This window comes from Manacus candei, unplaced genomic scaffold, assembly GCF_025592945.1.
Source record: "Manacus candei isolate 608988 ecotype Guabito, Panama unplaced genomic scaffold, ASM2559294v1 h1tg000009l, whole genome shotgun sequence".
NCBI lineage: Eukaryota > Metazoa > Chordata > Aves > Passeriformes > Pipridae > Manacus > Manacus candei.
The window spans coordinates 8,479,706-8,503,663 of record NW_026138057.1 but is presented as its reverse complement, the minus strand read 5'-3'; the positions used below and the strand labels follow the sequence as shown (position 1 = coordinate 8,503,663).

At 38.1% G+C, this 23,958-nt stretch overlaps 1 protein-coding gene across 1 annotated transcript in view; it reads left to right on the top strand.

Annotated features, from left to right (window-relative positions):
- Positions 1 to 23,958, top strand: part of CSTF3 (cleavage stimulation factor subunit 3) — a 48,836-nt gene that overhangs the window by 4,928 nt on the left and 19,950 nt on the right. Inside the window, exons 2-3 of the mRNA XM_051777259.1 lie at positions 3,783 to 3,884; positions 4,015 to 4,110. Of these exons, the coding sequence (XP_051633219.1) occupies positions 3,783 to 3,884; positions 4,015 to 4,110 (198 nt within the window). The remainder of the gene's footprint in view (positions 1 to 3,782; positions 3,885 to 4,014; positions 4,111 to 23,958) is intronic.

Here is a 23,958-nt window from a genome sequence, read left to right as displayed (position 1 = left end):
CTTAAGAAATTCGATGCATTAAGTGGTGCAAATAATTGAAAGGTGTTTAGCTAAGTGTTTTCTTACACTCTTTGGAATCGAGGTTCATTCAAGAGGCCTGAGGAAACTGTTGCTTTTACCTGGATGGTATAAAACAATTTTTCCTTGAAAGTGATTGATAAATAACTTTAAGTAAATATTAGAAGTCAACTTTGTTTCTTCTGATTTTTTTTTTCCCTCTGACATTCTTTATGAATTTAGATTTGGATTTTGTGCAGTTGATGTATTTTGCAGGAAGGAGTTCCTAGACTTTTTGCTAGATAATTTGGTTTTAGATCTTTTCAGATTTTGGAAAGATCATTTTGCACTTTTAGTATCTGTGAAACCCAAAATCTGTTGGTATTTGTCAGTGTATAAATAATAAAAGGGAAGCTGTGAACTGGACTAGGTGGTAAGAAGACACAGAACCCTAAGTGTTAAAATAATGCCATGACCTTCAGAGGGTTGCTTGTGGGACAGGAGCCTGATTATGTGGATGTATACTGAAAACAGCTATCAAAAACAGAGGGAAAAGTGTTTTTACAGTAATTTACAGTAATTACAGTAATTCATTGTGACACTTTTTTTTAAGGCAGTAAAGAAAAGTTAAAAGCCAGTATCTATCTGTGATTAGGTTCAGTTTTATAGTAGTTTAAGCTGATCTAAGTTGGGACTGCTGAGGTCTTGAATGTTTTGCATCCTTTATTCTGCATCAATCTGGTCCTGAAATCAAGGGATTGAACTGTTAGAAAGTTAATCACTTTTCTGAGAGGTTATTTTTCTGCTGATTTAACTCGAGGAACTGGCTTGTTCCAGGATGAGATTAGGTGCAAATGCTTATCTAGGGGCAGGATCACGGCAGTGAACACCCAAGAACTAAATGTTCACAGTTTGGGATATTGGTGGTTGTGCAGGCTGTACAATGAAAAAAAATAAAAGCTACGTAGCCTTGAACTGCTAACAGCAGGTGTGAGCCCAGAGTGCAGTGAGCATGCAGCTCTCAAAAGTGGGGTCACGTGTCTCTCTGCCTCTAGCTCAGTTAGGTTGGAAGTCAAGCTCCTGCTTCCCTTTTGCTGTCTGTGTGCAGTGGGTGTTCGTCCTCACAGATTTGGTGTGTGGCTCAACGTGTGTTTGCTCACACACCCAGTTCTGGCAATCCTGGAAATCCTAAGGGTTGATTCCTCCAGTCTATCAGGAGTGATAATTTGTGAAGATGCAAAGTAAAGAGGTCTTATTTTCCCTCAGGTAGAACCAGGACACTGATTTCCTTGTAGTGCAGTATGTCCATGAAATGTGGATGGCTTCTACACATCCTGGAGATGGATAGGGACAGGAGAGGGAGTTCACACTGGCTGTAGAAAATTAAGTGTTTTCTTACATAAGGTAGAAGCACATTCAGGCAGTCTAGTTTAAAACTCTGAACATATAGTTATTTTCAATTCTGTAGAGCACCCATGTAGAGCGTGGAGAACTCTTTGCTGCTGCTGCTAAGGGAATATTTGTCAATTTAGGAAATGATAGTCTTTTTTATTTTCCAACAAAAGAATGGGCTTACTGTGCTTCTTACACACACTGAGCCCTGTATCAAAGGTACAAAATTAACTTGGGATTGCTATAGTTATGCATCTTACCCACTTCTCCTTTTTCATGAGCTATTTCAACCTGAGTTTATGACTCTATATCAGCACGGGTGAAATCAAATTCCTGGAAGTCTTCACTCAGCTGACACTGCAGTGAAACAATTATTTTTTTTTGTCACACTGGAAGGTTTGAGATAAGACAACTAAACTACTACTAAGATAGTTGAAATGTGCTTCAGTGGCCCATTCTACTTTTTCTTGTTGAAATTCAGTATTTTACAGTGCAGGACCCTGTGTTTTTGTAGGGTGGGGTCCTTTTTATTGTAGGGGACATTAATGGTACTGACATGCTGCTACTTTGGGTCACCTCTAGAGACAGTGCTTAAACCTTGGAAATTTCAGCTCCAGGGCTATGTTCTGTAAGCTGAAATATGTTTATGCATGTCATAAAGAAGAAATAAAAACACTGGTTCATTTTATACCGTTTTGCATCTCAAGCCTGTATTAGTTGAACTGTAAATTTATAAATTTACTACTTTTGAGCTGACAGTTTTGAGTTACTGCTTTTTAATTTGATTTTTTAAATCAAATTAATTTGGTAATAGTTTAATGTGGGACTTGATACTTCCCTTCAAACCACACTGCTTTGCACTGAGCAATTAATGTTAAGAATTACTTGAAAAGTAAATTAAAAAGAATAATGATCTTTAAACTCCTATAAAGCCCTTCCACTTGATTTTTTTTTCTTTTCCCTTTAATGCATATCTTCCATTACATGTCCATTTCAGAGTTCTGCAACATTTTTGATCATTTGTCCATTTTATAAGTAAATTTTTTTAAAAAAATAAATTGTTTTTAAATTCAGAAGGATGCACTGACCTGTGCCATGTGCTCTGGGATAACCCTGCTTGGCCAGGGAAGTTGGACCAGACAATCCACTGTGGTTCCTCCCAAGCTGCCCCATCCTGTGATTCTGTGACCTAGACCCAATGTTAACAATGAAAATTATTTCCTTGAAATAATCATTTAGCAGTTGACAGGGGCTTTTAGAAATTTTTCTGCACGGTAAATCAGTGCAGAATATATATATACTATATATATATATATACAATATATAATACAAAATTATATATTCTAACAGTAATTATGTAGCTAACTTGTAAATAAAATTTCACCAACAAGCTCTTGTAGTAATGACTTAGAGGTTATTACCGTTGCATCTCACAAAGGCAAGAGTTTGGTTGGTGGTATGATTTTTGGATTGCTAACAACTGCCTGAAAATGAGTCAGATCTGGAAAGTTTGTAAATAAGCTATTTGGAATACAGGTCAGATTATGCTTAGTAATAAACTTCATATCCTTTAGGGTTGTAAGAAGCATGTAGTTTAAGGGGTGTCTGTATGTGATCTTCAGATTGTAGTTTGTTTTTAATCTACTTCGTGATAACAGTGTTAAATCTAGAAAAAATATCTGGAAATCATAAAGCATCTGTTTTCAGAGGTCTTTGAAAGAAGACTTAAACCTGTTCTTTAATGGTAACTGTGTCAACAAAGTACACATTCAATTTGGTAAAGTGTTTTTTCTTTTTTAGAAAAAGGGCAATTTAAGGATAGTTTAGTGTCAAAACTACAGGAAGGCAACTGTAAGATGAGAGATCAGAAAGTTAACAAAGAAATTGTGCTTGGATAGCATGTATATGTTCCTGCTAAAACTGTCATCTCCTAGTTTATATCTTAAATTTCTGATACAAAATACTGTTCTCCATACACTGATGGACTTGTGCAGTAACTGGGATTTGTTTTTCTGGGGTCTGTAATAGAAATATTGGTCTGAATTTACTTATTGCATCTTAAAAGCTCAAGGGTGGTAAAAATGTTTAAAATTCAGAGTGAAGTCAATTTTCCAGCAAACTCAAATTTGTTCTTGTGTTTTAGAAACATGTAGTTTCTTTAGTCTAACTCTTTGCTGGATCTTCACAAAGGTAGAACTTGTGCTAAGAGTGCATTATCTTCCCAGGCCAGCTTGTTTGCCCCATAAATTACAGTTTAGGAAATCCAGCTTGAAAACCGAGCTCGGGAAATGTTACGTTGTCAGAATGTTATTGTTGGCTTGACTTCGTGGCTGGGGCAAGAACTTTTCAAACACTGCTTGTGATCTCTTATGTCTTCTTTTTGATTTTTCTAGACTGCTGAATATGTCCCAGAAAAAGTGAAGAAAGCTGAAAAGAAACTAGAAGAAAATCCATATGACCTTGACGCTTGGAGCATTCTCATTCGAGAGGCACAGGTTTAGTGATATAGGATTACATTTCCTTATCTATGGTCCACTCACACTATTTGGTTCTGGAGTAAAAATCAGCATATTCATTTACAGAAGTCATAATATTGTAAATGCTGTTTTGATTTTTAATTTTTAGAATCAGCCTATAGACAAAGCACGGAAGACCTATGAACGCCTTGTTGCCCAGTTCCCCAGTTCTGGCAGATTCTGGAAACTGTACATTGAAGCAGAGGTTAATATTTTTACTTTTTTTTGTTTGTTTGTTTTTTTCTTATATGACATTTAATAGGAGTTTTTAAGTTTCTACTTTTATAAGCATGATTAAGATAGGCACATAATATCTAGGGGAAAGGGGATTTTAAATATGCCTTGCCTTTATTTTGTAAAATAGGTACAAAGGAATGATTAAAATGAATTCTAAAGTATTGGGTCTTTTATGAGTTGATGATTGTTGCATTATGGAATTGCAACAACATTAAAACTGTTTCAATGGTATTGGAGTGCTTTAGCCTTTTATTTGCTTGTCGTGTCAATTTATTGCCTCCCGTGTCATTTACTTAGAGGACTTATTTTTTTTATTTACACATACAAACTTATTTGAATGACTTTCTCTGAATATTTGGATTTTATTTTTCTTTTATTTTGCTTTCTTAGGGAATTGAGTGTTTCTGTGAACAGTGTTTGCAGGGAGGGTGTGGGGTGGAAGCTAATTTCTGGAATGAAAATGCTGGGGAAAATGCATTAGCACAACTCAATAGCTTTTAAAAATCCCAACCAAAATTGTGTTTGTTTACATAACTGTGTAAGAGTTACCCCTCAGTGCATTGGTCATTTAGACCACGTTTAATGACATGCCATGGAATGCCCTGCAGGACTGGGGGGTGGGAGGAGTGTTGGTTCTGGTTTTATTCATTTCTGTAGTTGTTATTTAATCCTAATGCACATGCTTTTTGTGAGCATCTTCCAGCTGCCCATTTTTCTTGGGACAGATTTTCTATGTGCTAAACTACAGGGGTGGGGACTTGTGTTCTGTAGATGAGAAATGAGCTCAATATTTTTCCATTTCATGTGACACTTGCTGTGCAGCAATCTGAGTGGCAAAACTTCATTGTATAGTTATCATATCTTATTTTACATTAAATTTACATATCCAGACATGCCTGGCAGTAAATTTCGAAGACAAATAAAATTGGGATGATAGGAATCTAACAAAAATTTTTATATTGCAGTTTGAAGTAAGATGTTACAGTGCAATCTGAATTGATGTTACCAAATTAAATAGAGTTTTCACTATTTTTTTTTCCAGCAGTTTGTAGTGGGAGTTAGAATGTTGGTGGTTATACATGTTTGGGAGGTTGTGAATGGACTAACATGCAGATACATATTTTTGCCATTGGGACCCTGCAGCCAAATCCTTAAGCCTTTTGTATCCTGTAACGTTTGCTACAGGTTCCAGTCTTTAGAATGTCATCTAATTTCATTTTTACATTAAGTTACCTGATTTCTGTGCTTATTTAAAACCTTTACCTTTCCCATGCCTCAAGTTTAAGAGTAAGAACACCTCAGAAAGCTGGTACTACATTGTAGATCTTTCAGCAGAAAGTCCTGTTTCCAGTGTGAACCTTCTTGTCTTGAGCCACATTCAGAGATGAACTGACAGGTGTTACTTCCCTTAATCCATACCTTTTAACTGATCTATAATCTAAGAGTATTTAGAAACATTAACAGTGGCAAAGCTTGTAACAGTCTAGGGTATCATTTTTTTCTGTGCTCCTTCAAGGAAGGAAGATCAGCTGCTTCTCAGCAGGTTTGGTAACTAGGTAACATGAGGTAAATTTGAGAAGGAGAGAATTGGCCTAATGATCACAAGTTCTTTTGTGTCTGCCTAATTAATACACTTCAGATATTAGGGATATGGAATATGATTCTGGTATTCAAAACAGTGGAAAAATATGAGCTGTAGATTTGTGGTAGAGGTTACAATTGGAGAGGATTATATTTGAAAGAAATGGAAGAGGGCACTTTTTAGAAATTTATCTTCCATCTTAGCAGCCAAATTTTAAAAATCCCAGTTATGACTTAATTTTCAACCTTTTTTTCCTGGTTCCAGTAGCATATCACAGAACTCATATAGTGACTGATTTATCTACACAGCAATATGATTTTCTCTGCTTCTTCTAAGTATATGTAAGCATTTGTAGCTGTAAGTTGAAATAGCTTCTAATTTCCAAATTCCTCCCTAAAAATATACACACTCACACAATTGGATGCTCTTGTCAATGTTGTTTTAAGTTGCATATCGTATGAACAGCTCATCTGAGAGTAAATTTAAAATGAAATGTTATCTCACACGTTCTTTTAACACTGTGGTTGAGTATAAATTAAGTCTTCAATTAATTTTTGAAGGCTACCTGAGGTAGAGCAATTGTTTTGAGACTTCTTTGATTGCAGCCTTAAGATGTACAAAGAATACAGGGAAGGTATTTCCCAAGGACTTCTTTTCCATGGAAATCTTAGTAGTCTCCTCCTGCTAGAAAGTTTCTCTTGAACTGTTCAGTATAGATCTTTTCACCCTGGAGTTGGGAAAGTCAACCTGTGGTAGGTCTTCAGCATAGCTTTTGATTTGCTTTCACTGCCTCAGTATTGAAATCTGAAAATTGCTGAATCTTTAGTCATCCGTAAGTGCATTTCTCCTGATGTCAAAGAAGCATTTTACTCTTTAACATGGTAATGTTTCCTCTTTGCCTCACAGAAAGACAGAAAGGGAGAGGAAAGTGGGGGTTGTTTTCTGGCAGGTTGTCTTTGGCTAGAGAATTTTGTCCTCTGGAAGGCATAAGTCAGAGCTGCAAGCATTGCCGAGTTGTGGGCTATTACTGGGAGATTAGCCAGGAGTAGGGTTGTGATTGTGGCCTTAGGAAAATGAAATTAGCCCTTTAACAGTTGTACTCTATTGATACAGTTGTTAGAAGTCTTTAAACTCCTGTTTGCCTAACTCAAGGAATGTGTTCTTTTTAGTCACTTCAATAGGAATCATTGTTTATATGAACAAAAACCGTTGCCCTGCATGTGCCAGTCCATTTTGTAACGTAGAACGTCCAAGTGCAGGCCTTACTGCTGTGATTCCCTCTTGGGTTTATGACTCTTCAGCTCCCTGACTGCTTCCCTTTCTGTGCATGACTGTGTTCCCTAGTGGAATACAGTGCCCAACAGTGCTCAGCACCTGGTGTATCATCCAGCTCACTGCAGCTGATACACAGACTGTGCTGAAGGAACCAAATACTTCATGTTGGCATTTCGGGTGCCAAGCACCGATTTATGTGCTCTGGTCTCTTAGGTAGTCAGTAGAACATGGAAATTAACTTGGAAGGGCATGCTTTGGCTGTTTTTTAATGGGAATTATACTATTAAAGTTTGAATTGGTGAAAAAGTTTGGATTCTCACACTGGTTCTTATTTCTTCTGACCTTCAAAGAAGAATTGCAGGACATAGAAAGAATAGAATTGGATGAAACAACTCCGATTTCACAACTTTTTTGGGGTCATAGTATTTGAACACTTTAAATAGAGTTTGGGATTTGATACATATTTTAGCAAGTAAAATAGTTAACTTGCTATTGCACATCTCTTAAAATTAGGAAGTGGAACAGTAATGCCACTTTTCTCAGGCTCTTGTTTTCTCTAGTTGCTTAAAGGACGTTTTTCTCTTGATACCTTTCTCGTAAAAAAACCTCTTTCCAGAAAACTTGAATCAATTCACATGGCAGTGCCTCTTTCCCAGTTTTTATAAAGGAGTATGTAAGTCTCAGTGCCAAATGTGCCATAATGTTAAATCCATAGATCACACAGTCTGGATTCTAGCCTGCTCTGCTGATGTGCTGTGTCTTCTTGGGTAAGTTATTTAACCTGTTTTGCCATTATTAAAACAACCTACCTCACAGGGTTGTTGTGAGGCTTGATATAGTGATTAAAGTGCTTTGGCATCTGGCTAAAAGGTTCTACAGGAATGTAAAAATAAATTCTGATTTAATACCCTATGATCCCATAGGCCCAGCTGTCTGTTACTATTTTCTTTGTCTCTTTGACTGTTTGAACCATCTCTTAGACACAGAAAGACTTGATAATGCTTTCCATGCACATGAAAGAACATTGACATTACCAGTGTCGTAAATACTTCAGTAGTTCTGAAGCCAACACTTGAAGTTGTCTCTTTTTTCTCTGCTAGTTTTCCTTTGAGAAATCACCAGGTTGAAAATCCTCTTAAGCACATTTATTAAACTATGGTCATGTATTTGCAACATTTTTTTAATGAGCTAAAGAATTTTTAGTTCCAGTTACTCTGAATGGAAACTTTCATCTGTAATTGTCCTGAATGCTTCAGGCCAGTTCACACCACACCTTTTTATCTTTTTTTTTTTGTTGAGTATATTGCATTATATCGTGGTCACCTTAAACTGGTGTTAGTGGGGGTTAAAAGGTTGCCATAATTAAAGATTTAAAATTCATAAGTACAAGACAGTTGTGACAAACACCCCAAGTCTAGAAACAATAAATACAAACCTGGTAATGTGCGTGTGAAGCGTTGGGCTGTTAATATGTATTTTTCATCTCGAGAATTTTGCAACTGAGATTCCTGTGTTGTTGCTCTTTCCAAAGAAATGAAACTAGATACATTTGTTTACATAACTTCTATTTGATATGAACACTTTGAATTTTAGATGTCTTGTAGCAAACCAGATTCTGTGGGTGGGACCAAAGCTTAGGGTTGATTCTTTTGCATTTCATCATATGCAATACATCAGTATCTTTAATCCATGTAATTCACACTGGTGTGGATACTAGTCAGAATGTATCATTTAACATACTTGTATATGAAAAATGTAAATAAAACTGTTTAGAAAAATGACTGTTTTTGTTTAAAATGTTTGTGTTTCTTCAAAGCATTTTCTTCCCCTGCTTTACTTTAATCTGGTTATGAATTCAGGAAAAAAAAACTGTTGAACATACCACCAAAATTATTCTGCTTGGGATAAAATGGGAACTGACTTCTGTCAGGATGAAGTCGGAGTGATCAGAAGTCAAAGTAGAATAGACTCCTTGGCTGAGGTTGTGTTTAGTGGTGCTTTCAACCGAAAATATTGTCTGTCTCACCAGCTGCTCTTTGTTAAGAGAGCCTGGAAGGCATTCCCATGATAATCCATGCCCACCCCTCTAGCCTCCCACATTTCTCATGGTAAACTTCTGCTTTTGAGAAACTCCTGTACAGGTGCTCTGTACAAATACCTGTATTGCACAGTCTTGACTGCCTCAGTCTGAGATTTTCAATCTTTTTTACAACTGTATTATTTATGATCTTTTCTTATTCGTGTGTGGACTTGTTCCATTCCTGTTAATAAATGTTGTTCTGTCTGTGTGATTATTGTAGACTTGCACTAGAAGGTGGATGCAACTTCTTTCCTGTCTCTTCTGCTCAATATGTAAATACAGGCTGTACATCTTGCATAGTTGCCATGGTCCTACAAGTTGTACAATATCAGAAAGTTACCCACACACTGACACTTGTAGTTTCAGGAGATGCACAGTACAACACTGGTGGGTTTCTTCGTGACTCTGTTTTCTGTATTTGATCATTGAAAATATCATGGGAAATTTTTAGGACCTTTTTGAAGTGGAAGCGATGCCTAATGAAGAGATGACTATGAACCCTCTTCTGTCGTGTGTTGCTGTTTTCACATGAATAAACACGAACTGCTTCCTGTTCTGTTGTATTCTTTCCATGTGGGGTGACAGAAATATCCCTGTTAGAAATGTTAGCTGTATACTCTCGTTCACAACACTGTTGAAGTCTCACTTTCAAATGTAACAAGGACAGTGAAAACTTTTCTCATCGTGTGCTTTATTTTGTTGAAGTCATTCGTTGATTCTCCTGTTGATATTTTGAGGGGGGAATATGTGTGTTAGGTCAGGCACAAACTCGAGCTTCTTATGTCTGAACCTGAAAGAACCAGAAGTAAAAACAGAGGTTTCTTGTGTACCCTGTATTTGCTACAGATTGATTATCTTCTTCTGCATGGGAGAGGGAGCTATAGTCCTAATTTCTGATTCGTTTCTGCATCTCTTCCAGCTTCTAGCTGGTTGAGTTTCCTGATACTCTTTATTCAGATTTTGAGAAGTGTGATGGCTGAGAGAACACTCTGCTAAACCTTTCCTACCAGTGCTACTACATACAGTAATATGTTACTTTATTCGCTGTGGAGTCTCTTTAGGTTGTGAAAAGGCTTTGAGTCATGGCTGTCATGAAATGCAGTGGCTTCTCTTAGCTCGAAGCTCTGGGAAGGCATTCACTGTGACAGTCCTGTGCCCTGGTAGAAGAAATGCTCTTCATTTTAGAGTGTGCATTGGTTTTCCCCTCATTAGGATTTGCTTTTTCTCACCACTGGCTTCAGGTGCTCTATATCCAGTAGCAGTTTTGGATTTCTGTGTGGTGTACCTAACACCCTATGATATTTTTTTTGCTTTCTTACATAAAACGATTCAAAAGTGAGAAGTGACAGGCATTGGTTCATAACTCTACCATTGCACAAGCAGCACTCACTTTTTTAATGCACATTTATATACATGCAGTTAATTACACATGAGATCTTAGAATTATTTGAATCTGATCCATACTGGGGTTTAGCTGGATATAGGTAGTGACAAATATTCATAATGTAGAAACCTGGGAGCGTGTCCAGAGTTCATTAGAACTGTGGCATGGTAAATGTTTGGCATTAAGGACAGGCAGATAAGGAGAAAGATGTTCTTTTTAAATTTGGGTTGTGCATGGTTTTCAGTAATACTTTTCTGGAGTGGAGTCCTATTGCATCTTGAGGCAAGGCTGTTTGATAGAACCCACTGTTAACCTGAAGTGTAAACAGTTCATCTGGCTCTGGGCCTGTTCCTTTAGGAGCAGATTGTTCTGAGCCCTGTGGCAGAGGCTCTGCACTAACCTTAGTTTGCACAAGTTCCAGTGAGCGCACACTGCTGATCTATTAGTAGGTGATTTAACCAAAGATCCTTTAGGCTGCCAGGGGAAAGGCTTTCAGACTTTTAACATCATCTGCTTCTCCAAAAGGAGGAGAGGGAGAAGTGTTAGTGTGCTGAGGTTGCATGGGAATTTTACTCATACATTCACGCTGGCTCTGTGTTTCAGCAGAACAGCTTGTACGTATATCTAAATTATATAGTTTTTGTTCCTAATTCAAGCTGTTCCTCTGAATTCATATTAGTTAATTTGAAAAGTTTAGTAGTGTGATGGAGGATCAACTGTCTTACCTCCTTTGATTCCTGTAATATATCTAGATAAAACTTAGACTTTCTAATGACGGCAGCTTATTCTCTCTAGTTCCCCATGGTTTGCATTAATGTATGAAACAGAGAATAAGAAATAACCAGTGCATGAAACTGGAACAAGACATAACCATCCATTCTTGCTGTAAACATTCTGATACTGCTGTATTTGGTTTATGTGAGAATAAATATCAAAACATTATTTAAAATACTTCTCAAGTCTTACATTTGGACTAAAACGATGCCTAGTTATTCAGTTTGTAGGATTTTCTATGTCCAGACTGCAACAAAGTCATCAACTTCGGTCAGCTGTCGTTCACCCTGAAAGTATAGGTGTTCAAACACTATTCTTACTGCTGAAACAAAATAAAAGTGAACCCTCAGATTGAAATTGTTTAGATTGACAAAAATGGGGTGGCAGATTTGTGGTTATGTGTGTGTTATCCTGCAGATAAAACAGATGTGGTGAAGTTAGAATGTGAGCTCGCTTCATTGTGCTCAGTGGAACTAGTTATACGTCAAACTGTGTTTAAAATGTTCTCCTAATTTAGGATTTTGATTAGTTTTTATGGTTAAATGAGGGCATACTAGGTTCTGTGCCTGTGGATTCCTCAGGAATCTCTCAACATATGTACATGTATAGATACTCATTTGTGTCTATACATGTTTATGTAATGAGGTCACACCGCGTAATTAACGTTCTTTTTAAATCATAGAATAGAAATGTTGGTGTATGAGCTTGTTAATGTGAATTGTCTACAGGTAATTTACTCAGATTACCTAAAAGTTTATCGGTACTTAGAAAAATAATTTGTTTAGAATATATTTAAAATAACAGTGAAAAGAATTTTATTATGTGCAGCTTCAGCCTGAGTGCAAAAACATGACTTGATGCTGTATGTAAAGGAGTGGGAAAGACAGAGCTAGATTTCATTTTTATTTTTGTTGTCTTGAAACCAGTATTGGCCTGCATTTTCTCCATTCCTCCCTACCCATCAAAATACTATTTTTGTGTGTTTTTTGTGGGCAGATGTAGAAGTATATTTGGTGTGAGGATTGTGGGCTCTCAGGGATTGCTCTGGGCCATGTCTTTCAATGGGCACTTGCAGTTCCCCTTTCAGATGATGAGGAGGTCTCAGGAGGCTGTGATGGGACAGCTCAGACATTTTCTTTAAGTGTCAGAATTGTACTGACCATTTTTGATGGGGCAGTGAGTGGAGTGAGGGGAGATTCCCTAGTAATGAAATAATTAACTTTTTGTCGCCCTTCTGTAACTTTCCTGATTTTATTTTTAAAAGAAATGTAAAACTAACCCCGTGACAAACTTTTTTTGCATCCTAATTGTTGCAGAAGAAATCTGGTGCTCTTAACCAACTCTTAATTATGCTTATGCAACTGAATAGCTGCTGGTGAGATTGTAATGGTGTTGCATTTGTAAAGCATGCAAACACATTCAGCAGCCTGTGATATGCAGGATATTGTGGAAGCAGTTCTGAATTAGTTTCCTTTAAACTTTCCCTGGAACTTGGTTTGGTTAGTCTCCATAGTTTACTCCTTTGCATTGTATCACAATACTTAGAAGATCACGTTATATCATGCTGGAGTTTGAGGTAAAAGAAGCCCTGTCATTGATGTTAATACTGCAGACACTGGAGTGGTGGTAATTTAGTATATGTAGGCTTGCATCTACTTAAAGGTGTTCTGCACTTCTCATGTGCAATTAATGCAAGTTGAAGATGAGCGTCAGTGAATAAGTTTGCAAAAAATTGCTTTTGTAACACATTTGCTGATGGAAGCTCAGATTGCAGTTTCCTTCCGCCGCCTCTGCCAATTGACCCCTTTCCCCAGATTTTCCATGACATTGGAGTAACTAATAGTTTTAGTTAGAGTCTACCTGCCTAAACTGACAGTGCTGACAGGTTCATACATGAAGAAACACATCCTTCATACCAGATTTGAATGGAAGGCCCTACACTGAGAGCCTTAGTCGAGCAGGTTTCGTTTCATTAGGGAGGTTTTGTCGTTCTAGTCCTGGCTGACCATGGTTTGGGAATTGTGAATTCTGCCTAACTGTAAGATTGTGCTAGATGTGCACATCACAGTGATGGTGACTGATGGTATATAAAAGGTGACTAGAAAAAAGTATAGTTAATCTATAATGAAAAATGTGAAGTTTCAAGTGGACTGGTTCTAAATAGACTGGGATAAATGTTAAAAAGTACACGTAGGTGCCTCTGAAAACCCTACGAGCTACTGAGCTTTCCTTTCTAAAAATGCACTCTTAACATAGTCCCAAATGCATGGCTTTTTCATTCAAGTTACCTGAAAAAATGCTGTGTATGCAAGTTAACATGTTTAATACAGAGCAGGGTCCCCATCCCTGCTCCATCCCCTAAAAAATAAATTGCTGCCCCGGTAAGTATATGTTACTTGCCCATTGTTGTTGCCCCACTAGCTAGAATTCCTCAGGGAAATGTTACCAATAAACTTACATCAACTGAAATTCTGCACAGGAATACTTGAGCAGGATGGGCAAATACCTCAGAATATTCCACAGTATTTGCCCTTGGTAAACTGTCAGTGCTGGTAACCCTGAGCAGGAAACAGATGGTCTGGTTTATCCTTAAAAGATAAAACTTTAATTTCTCCTACATAAGCTGTGACTAAATAGAATTCAGGCTTCAGGTTTTTGGGGTTTTTGACTTTTTAAATTCAATTTGATTGAATTTACTCAGAAATTACATAGCACATGCTTTTTTGTATGTGTTCAAAATGGGTATAAAAGGGAAGTACTGTGGAACTTTAAAATTAGCAGACAGACTTGAATTCAGCAGAAATATTTTTCTGGCACTAAGCAGATGGAGGTAAGTTTTGTGCTAGTAGTCTTAGCTGTTAAAAAATTACTGTTGCATAAGAAATCTCAACTACTTAACCAAAAAAAAGCATGACATTAGATATCACGTTTGTTATTGTAATGTTCTTAAAATTTGGGTTTTGCCCTAGAAAAGTTGTGAATAAGGTCAATCTACGGGGTTTTTAATTTACTAATCAGAAAAATATGGGTGTTTCTAAATAATTAGGTTTGATAATTCTAGCTGATCTTTGGACTGAATCAAAGGAAGACTCTGTACTGATGAGGTCTGATTAGCCTGCATGACAGACTTCTAACAGTCTGTCATTTCTGCAAAAGCTTCATAGTCAAAACATTTTTCATTGCTCTTGGAGTGTATTTTGTGCCTCTAATGCAAAGAAACGTTGCCCAGCTGCTCAGCTACACCAGCTACTTGAACTCAGTAGTGTTGGCTGTGTTTGCCTTCCTCCCAGGCTGGCAGAGGTGCTAAGAACTAACATCTGGACTGTGACGTTTTTCACCCGTGTGCAGAGTTTCCTACTGCAATCAATATTTGAAATCAGTTCTCAAGTGCTGGCTGATTCAATCACAGGGCTTTTGTAGTGATGCTTCAACTGGGTCACCACTCAACATGCACCAAAACCAAGTCAAACGCTGTTGTCTTCCAGCACTAACGTGGGGGAGTTCACACCTTTTCTTGAGCTGTGTTTTCTCAATTTAGGTGGCTTACATTGTGTTTTGGTAGAGGTTCTCTGTTTTATATTTAATATTTTCTGCCAGTGATGGGGATTATCAGTTGAGATGCTGTGCTAGTTACGTGTCAGTTTTACAGAGCAGTTTGGTATTGTGTGCTTGGTGTCTTTACATCAGACCAAGTGCTGCTCTTGGCTTAAAGCAGCAAAATATAACAAAAAGGGCTGTTTTAGTGTTTCTGAGATCCCTACTGTTCTTTTATGCAAATTAGATGTAAGAAGTTAGTCGAGAGCCTGCATACCATTTTTAACATTTTAAACTTTTTTTGCAATCATTTTGCAGCATTCTTTAATGCAAATGCTGTCTGAATATATTCTGTATTTACATAACATTCCACCTAGCCTGGCAGTTAAAGTCAAGTCCTCACAGTCCAAATCAAATAAATACATGCTCTCTGTCTGCCATAAAGAGGCTGTTTTCTACAGGAACTTTTAGAACACTGTACCGTGGGTTTCTGGATCTTCAGCTACAGCAGAGAAGCCACAAAATGCTCAGTTAGAGGGAGAGGGGAAAGAAATATCAAACTGAATCTCTGGTGTCTCAAAACAGCAGTTGCCTAGAATATGCCTCGTTCTGCATGGACAAGCACTTGGTGGTGGGTGGGTGTAGAAGAAAACACACTTTTCACCCTGAAAAGCAACAAAGGAACGGGATGATTAGTACCACACAAGGCTTTACTGAAAAGAAACTAATTGTTCCCAGTGCTCTCTAGCACAGGGGGCAGAACTACCAGTGGTATTTGTTAGTTCTGTGCAGGTGTTCATAACAGTAGCACATATCTGGTCATGAGCAGGGTGTTTATAGTATATAGGTCAGGGCTAACCTTTCTTTGGCAGGTCTAGAGGTTTGCCTTTGCCAGTGTCTTTTCACTACCCCCAAATCAGAATCTTTAGCTGAAATACATGACCCTAACTCCTGGTGTTTCTTCAGATGGGGAGAGGGAGGTGGGAGGAAACTGGGAATTCCGTTGTATTCCGTCTCGCTCTTGTGCAGGCTACAAGGGCTGTGAGTTTCTGTACTGCTTCTGTGACATGCTTCCACATTTCATCTTTCCCCTAAGATGTGAAATAAGCTGCAAATGCACCTACCAAGGCTGCATGGGAAATGAATGTTAGCACATGGGATCTTTGTTACATTGAAATCTGGCATCAGAAGAACAGCTCTTCTCTCTAACCAATGGATTTCAAATAGGAACAACATAATGAATTGTCTGTGCAAGTCTTTTATCTTACAAGTACAACTGTCTTAAATGGGGTTTAATCTTACAGTTCTAATTGCATGGAGTGTATAAAAAAACCACGAACACAAACCAACCTCACATAAAGTGTAAGTTATTTTAAGCTGACCTGTAAAATTAGATGTCAGTGTAGAGCTAACCCCTCTCTCCTTTCAGCAGCAGTGTCACCTACATAGCTTTCATTTCTAAAGCATGGAAATGTGTGATCTGTGGTTTTATTTTCCAACTTCAGTGCATCTCTGTGTAGCCAATTATTCAAGTGTAACGTCATTTAGTGTTATCTAAGCACTACTATCAACTCAGACAGACTTAAAAAAGCTATACATATATTTTTGTCTTAACCCTGTTTTATGAAGTGAGACTGTTCCCACAGATGGAAGCCCAGCAGGGCATGAAGCTGAAGTTTAAAAGACAAGGAGAAGGGGAAGCCACTTTTAAAACTACTTATAGTGTTTAAATGGAGAAAAGTAGTATAGCATTTAAATCTTCTAGAAACCTGTTTTTTTTTTTAATGTACTAAGCAGTCTCATTAGCTAGGATAGTAATTGCACTCAAATTCAAGTATTCTGGAAGCAGAGGAGCCAGTGTAGTTGTGCAGAGCCTATGCACCTACGTGTTTTTGGATTAAGTCTTTAACCAAAAATATTTGCATTGTTCATGTGGTTTCAGATTAGGTGGTTGGTGATCAGTCCAGACTTGGTAACTAGATATTGAGAAAACCCTGCAATAAAACTCATGTCTTGAAGGAAACTATTAATTCTTACCACTAAATGCTACTTTTTCTAGTGAGTTTTGTTTTCTCTTTGTTGCCAAAAGGCAGAAATCTGGGTGTTCAATTCTGTAATTGACTTTTCAAATACAGTCTTTCAGTAACTGTGATTAAAAATATGCATTCTCATAAAAGACACCGTAGAGAATGTCCTTGATTTCTGGCAGGAGGATTTTTGATTAGGGCAGCTGCCCGTGTTAGAAAAATATGGTTATTTCCAGAATTTCAGCAGGAGTGCCTCACTGCTGTTAAAACAAAAGCAGCTCAATCATTATCTGAAGCAGATTATTATGCCAGTTTAGTAAATTATTGACGTAATAAATGTTTCTTCATGACCTCCTAGCAAATCCATGGCAAAACCAGGAACCACGTCCCTCCCTAAGATTATTTCCGTAGCATTGCGGTTAAAGGGCGCTCGCTTTGGGTTTAGTTTACCTTTAGTAAGGTTTGTTTTGCAATGGAATGTACACCTTGTCAACTGCATATCGATGCTGAGATGCAGTTGCAGAGAATTACTTGTGCCTCAGCATTAATCTGCACTTTTTCCTTGGAGGTTTCTGGTTCTTGGTTTCCTGTGGTCCGACATGAGAGCCCCCAGGCACCTTTGGAACTCAGGAGCAGTCTGATGGTTTTTGAGAGCCATTCTTGGGGCCATTTTTGCTACAAATTATTGGAAAACTGCTCTTGACATTCTAGTTGCAGAGACAAAGAGTTAAGAACATTTTGTCATCTGCTAACGGGCCAAACTGGTCTTGTGCTAATATGACAGGAGTAAGAAGATTATGCTGCATGATATTTACATCTTCTAGTACCATTTTTTACTCTTTGAGCCACCTGTGTTCCTTTCCCTGAGGAGAATTGCTTGTTTGGGTGTCTTTGTTTTGAGGAGAGCTTTTAGTAGACCAATACCATGCTGGCAAATGAGAGGCATTAATGCATGGTCTGTGAATGAATTTGAGCACCCAAAAGGGCAGCCGTTCCTTCTGGTCTTAATGGGTTCTTTGGGCTTTTAGCCCTTTTTGCTAAGTCAGTATGGAGGCCATTTGAGGGACCTCTGCCTTGTAGATGTTTTGCTTTTTTGAAAAGCAGATATTCAAGGATCCCTTTAAAAAGTAAGCTCTCTGAAATTCTAAATTGTTTGGGTGTATTATTAATGTAGATTCTTGGTGAATGAACAGAGACTTCTTAAAAACTTCTACAAAAATTATTATTATTTGATAACTATATTTTACTGAAACAAATTTCCTGAAATACCATAATTGACAGTGTGAAAAAATTATGGGTATTTAACTTATTCTTTTCTGGCCTTTTATACAAGAATATTTGTAGGTGTGATGGGTATAGTGAGAAATGATCAAACTATAAACCTAATGGGGAACTTAATGCACCCTAAAATACCCTATTTTCCCAAGCTGCAACCTCAAATTAAATAGTAGATTGCCACTTTTTAACAAATTTTGCTCTCTTACTCTTTCTGATGTATATTGAGTATAGCAAAGTGCAAGGAGGAATGATTTTTCTAATAGCTCTGCGTTACTGTAATGAACACTGATTTCTGACAGAAGTGAAAAGAATCATTTTAAATTCAGAGCCTTAATAAATTAGATCTTAAGTTAGAGGCTTGTAAGGTGTGAGATCTGTGTAGTGGAACAATTGGTTTTATTTTTCCCTCGGGTGGTGATGCCTCACAGCCCATTTATGACTTGTAATCTGTTGCAGTGGTCTGATCCCTGCCTTGTTTTTTAAGGTCTTAGGGTTGCAAGGAGTTTTTAGGTTGGGTTATGGGGTAATGCCTCACTGGCAGACTGCAGTGTGTCTGTGCTCCTCAGGCTGCCTACCTTGTGCAAGACACTAAATGTAGCTGGAAAAAAAGGATTAGAGGAGTGCAAATGTCCAATTGCATTGCCCCTGCTGAGGGACTGTTTGTTCATGAAAGGGGGTTGAGGCAGAAAAGCAGTGTCATTTATCTGAGTTCACCAATTAGGGATCTCTAGCCTGATGAGATGGACCAAATACATTGGGTTTAGGCTTCCCTCTTAATTTAACTTTTTAACTTTAATGATCTGGCCAACAGATAAGCCAGCAAGTCTTTCGTTTATCTCATTGCATTTTGTCATGTCTCTTGCAATCCATGGGTGGTGTGTGTGCTTTTTGAGTCCTGTAGTTTGAGAATTAAACAGTATAAAGCGGGTTCTGGGAGAAAAAGCACTGCTGCTTTGTGAAGTGGCACACTTCCTAAGAACTGCAAAGGATCCCAGTAGGTCTGTTTATGTTAGACATCTGAAAACACGTCTTAAAACCTCCCAGTGCTTCTGTAAAATACAAAAGACCTTGAGAGACAGGAATGAGAAGCAGAGGTGGACTAAAGTGCATAGGAAGAACCCAAATGCTTAAGTTGGGAAGGAAGCAAGGTAGTTGGCAGGGGTGTGAGTGTAGGGGGGTGTTTTCTGCTGTGGCTTAAAGGGAGTGTGACATTGAAAAGGAAATGACAAGCCACAGGGCAGGTTGAAAATTGACTTTTCATTAAAATAAGATCTGTGGAGAAATTGAGAATCCGGGTATGAAGTAGAAAGGAGTGGATGCTCAGCATATATAAACTACTTCAAATGGCTAATATTACATTGAATTTGATAATGGGCAAATTGCCTGAATAAAAAAGGTGATAGTTTTCCTAATTTGGAGCAGATATTAAAGAATGGGTAGAAGTAGAACAAGGAAGAAAAGCTGGTAGTGCTGCTGCTTTATATGAGCTGTGCATCTGTGAGCTTCACCCAGCAGAGCAGAGAACAGTCAGTTCAGGAGACTGAGGCGCTACTCATAGGGAAAGAAAACCTAGACATGGAGCAGTTCTCTTCTTCACCCTCAATTTCTAGGCAATTTTTAAATGTCAGATGTGTAGGGTGGTGAAGTAACAGATAAGTGAAGTTGTCTGTCTTCTTTTTGAAGAACACAGAGCATGCTTTTTGTCATGACTTGAAAAGGGCTGTTCCTGCAGCTTCACTCGAATTATATCAGTCCACAAGAGATGTTTGCAATAATGGGGCTCAGTTTGTCAGGAAGGACAATAGCAATGCAAGTAGTAACAGGTGGGTTTGGTGTTTTGACATAACTGCAAATCTGCCTTTTTTTTCCTGAAAGAGTGTTTTGGAAAGGAAGTAATACACTTAAACAAAATGAGACGAGATAGCAGTAGAATGCCATAGATAGGAAGGAAGAGAAAATACACTTGAAAAAATTGCTTCTTTGTTTTTATAATCCAGATTGAAGACAAAGGAAAGAGGTGTATGTGAGGTCAGAAATCAATGAGGTAGGGAGCGAATCAGTGATTGCAATTCAGTCTCATTCTCCAACTGGAAAAATCAGAGTTTTGTCACCATGAGTGTTTTTTTCAGGCTGCCTATAAATAAGTATTTCTCTGTACAGCCTCTGTCTGGTCTCTTGATAGTTGTGCCTGAAAGTTTTGCATACTTTTCAAAGATTACCAGGAAGGAAGGCCCTCCCTGCAGGACTAAGAGGCAGCATTTTTTGTGAGGGAGTAGGGTCAGACGTCCTGAAGATTTATTGGTATGTGAAAATTACTCAAATTGCACTAAGATATAAACTGAAGCACAGGAACTATTTTAGTAGCTCTGTCTCTGAGCTCTCTTACTTGTTAACAAAGTCCTTGTTCTTTACACTGGAGTAGATACTTAGGAATTAGATGGGGTAGGTACTTCTTAAACATCCCACACTATATTGTTAGTAGCAAAGTTAAGTTTCTTTGTTGCAGTGCCTCATCAATCTTTCATCACTTCTAGATCAATGCTTACTTGTATTGCTGCACTTGCAGAAAGCAGACAGTTTGCTCATACCTTAGGATATTCTATTCACATATTTGTAGGGATTGGTATCTTTCCTAATACATCTGAAAATTAAAGGTACTGGGTTTTTTAGTTTAATAGAAAAAGACACCTTCCACTTGCAGGTTTTTTGAATTGGTAATTACTTCTTTACATAGGTTTTTTAAATTGAGAATGACTCTTAACACTGCTTTACTGGATCATGTTGCTCTGCCTGTAGAGTCGCATTTCACAAGGTCTTCTTTTGTACTCTTTTCTGAAGACTTCTGCTCTGAGCTGCTCCCTTGCCACCCCCAGGCAGGTGCAGCTGGGTCTCTTTTATCCCAGACTTCCAGATAAATCTAGTTCTATGCTCACAGTTTTGAAAATAGTCTTTTCAAGTCTTCAGGCACGCCTGTTTTTTATTTTGTTTATCTAATTAGTCAGGTGGTGGAGAAGTTCATGCAGTGATCTCTCTAGGCTGCTGCCTCTGGGAGGAGAAATGTGGGTAGAGTGTGTTAACCTGGTGAGCTTTGTTTAATGCTCCTGAAGGTTATTAAAAGTTTGGGGTGATGAGGCTGTAAAGACAATTTTCAAAAAGTTCAGAGGAACAGCCTTACCTGTTACTGGCTGTTCATGCAGCAGCTCTCTCTGGCTCTGCCACTGGTCCCCATTTCCCACTGCAACTTGGCTTCTTATGAGAACTGCTGCCCTTCATTTACTAGTTTCCACTTTACATGTAGACATGACCACCTTTTGCTATTGAAAATGGTAATGTGGCTCAGAATTTTGCTATAAAAAGTTACCTTTTTCACTAGCTGCTCCAGAGGTGCCTGTTCTTGCTGCAGGATATTAACTGATAGTTGGATTTGCAGATTTACAGGTTCTGTTCATTAGCAGAACCAATAATCTTAGTTACTGTAAAATTTATTTTATTCCTAAATACTGTGAGCAAATCGAGAGTATATGTAACTATAAATATACAGTAGTGTATGTCACAGACCAGTCTTTTGGTAATCAGGAGACAACTGTGAAACCTAAAAGATGATTGTGATCAGGAAGATCACAGTGGTCAGACACTGGGACTGGCTTCCTGGAGACATGTTTGATGCCCCAAACCTGTTGTTGTTTGAGTGTCATTTGGGCAGTGCCCTTAACAACATGCTTGAGCTTTTGGTCAGCCCTGTAGTGGTCAGGCAGTTGGACAAGGTGACCAGTGTAGGTTCCTTCCACCTGAAATACTCTATTCTTAGGTTTCCTCAAAAATGGATTGCACAGTAGTGCAATCTACATTATAGCTATTTTTTTGGCAGCTATGACTGAAAGCTGTTTTCCAAGTGATGATGTATCTAGTGTAAACAACATGACTTTTAAATTTCGGTGTAATACCATGGTTCAGGAAGCTCTGGAAATAATACTTGTAATAGTAGTTGGAGACATTTAATTTAGAATACTTTTAAGGAACTTTTCAAATCCCATTTTATGGCAGACTTTGAAATTGAGACACATAACCATGTGCATGTGAGGCATTACACTGTTCTGAATGAAAACATGTAGAATCTCACTGCCTTTTGAGAAAACGAGTTTTCCCATAGTCAGTGTACTTCTTGCCTGCCTCTTCCTTGCAGGCTTTACTAATAGCAAGATAAAAGCTGTGTTCACAGGGAATATTAAAACTCCAAAGGAAGACTACAGAAATACCCAGTCATTCAATCCTTAGCTGGTACAGATTGTAGTAAAACAATGTATTACAGAAACTGCATCTGCAATTATATGCTAATGCTTTTAAATAAAGCATTTCATTGCTTAAGCCCTGGAATATCTTGCACAAATCAAATATGTGCTTTGCTGGGCGTATGTTAGATAAGTTTTACATCCAGTTATTTAGGCAGTTATAATCCAGCCTCGCTGGGTCAATGACCACGTGGAAGTGCAGTGTCAGTCCTGCATTTTACCTTTATCAGAACTTGGTTTGTTATTTGCAAGGCTAATTGCTGTTACTTGACCTGTAGGAAAGCAAGTTTGTCACATTAAGTGCTCACAAAATTAGTCACTGACTGGGAGCCTCAGCAAATAGCAAAAGGCCAAATGTGCTAAAGATAGAACAGAGAATCAGCATCTCTCCATCCTTTCAAAGGTGACATTTCTTTGAGGCAGTCTGAGAAGTTTGAACTGCTGTGGTCCAAGCTGTATTTATTCTACAAGTAAAGTGGGAACATCTCTCCAGCCAGCCCTAGCCTGTATTTTGGAAGCAGGTTAGAGAAATGTGAATGTATTTGATTACACTCACAGTTCTGTCCTGGTAGAGACGGAAATTACATCCCACTGTGCTCGAGGTTGGGAGTTGACTCTTTTCCTCTAGCAACCAAGATGTAAAAAAAAAAGAAAAGGCAAATGGGTTCAGTCATGATAGATTTTGGGTAGTCTGATTTTATTTTTAAAATGTTAACTTTTATTTGTCTAACTACCAATGAATATAGGTCTTTCACAGTGAGTTCCCTTCAGCTGATAAACAAGAGCAATACTTCCAAATACATACATGTTAGGGTCTGGTTGTAATTTTGTACCCTGAAACATATGTTGTGTATGTTTTTTTCAAAACAAACAAGCAAAAAAACCCCCAGCTAACGTTAAGGATGGTGCCTGCATGTTAATATTTATAACAAATCCAGATTTCAGGAAAATTCTCAGAAAGTTAACACCTGCCCAGCTGGGGCGTTTCCTTCTCTCCCAGCCTGTCCCTTTGTCAGCTGGTGCAGTCTGCCAGGGGTGCACAGTGTTTCTCTTCAGGTCCCTCTTCCAAAAAAAGCACAAAAACCCCCTGAGAAGTGCAAGGGCAGTGGGTAGAGAGCAAGAGGATCTGCCTCACCAAGGGGAGAACTGGAGGCAGTGGATAAGGGAGTGTTAGATTTTTATGCCTGAGAAACACATTTTTTCCCTGGAAAATAACCTTTGAAAAAAAGGAAGATGGAGTTGGGATATGGAAATGGATGACAGAAAAAGCCATGCTGGTCCTTAATTACCACATACTAACTCTGCTTCCTTAGGAGCTTGATGGAAAGCAAGAAACACTGAAAAGATTAAAACAAAACTGGGATGCTTTTTAGGCTTGTGTTGTATGTTGCCAGGCAACTACAAAGAGTTTTATGTCCCAAGATTAGTAAAATCACGTACCTTGCACGATCATAAGTGGTTCATATGTCTGGTAAAGGTCTATTAAAAAGGGTGAAGTGCTGTGTAATCTGTAGATTAAGTTTTGCCTTTGAATGTTGGTGAAGCTCATTATGGGGAATTACATTGTATATTCTGGGAAGAAATTTGACTTAT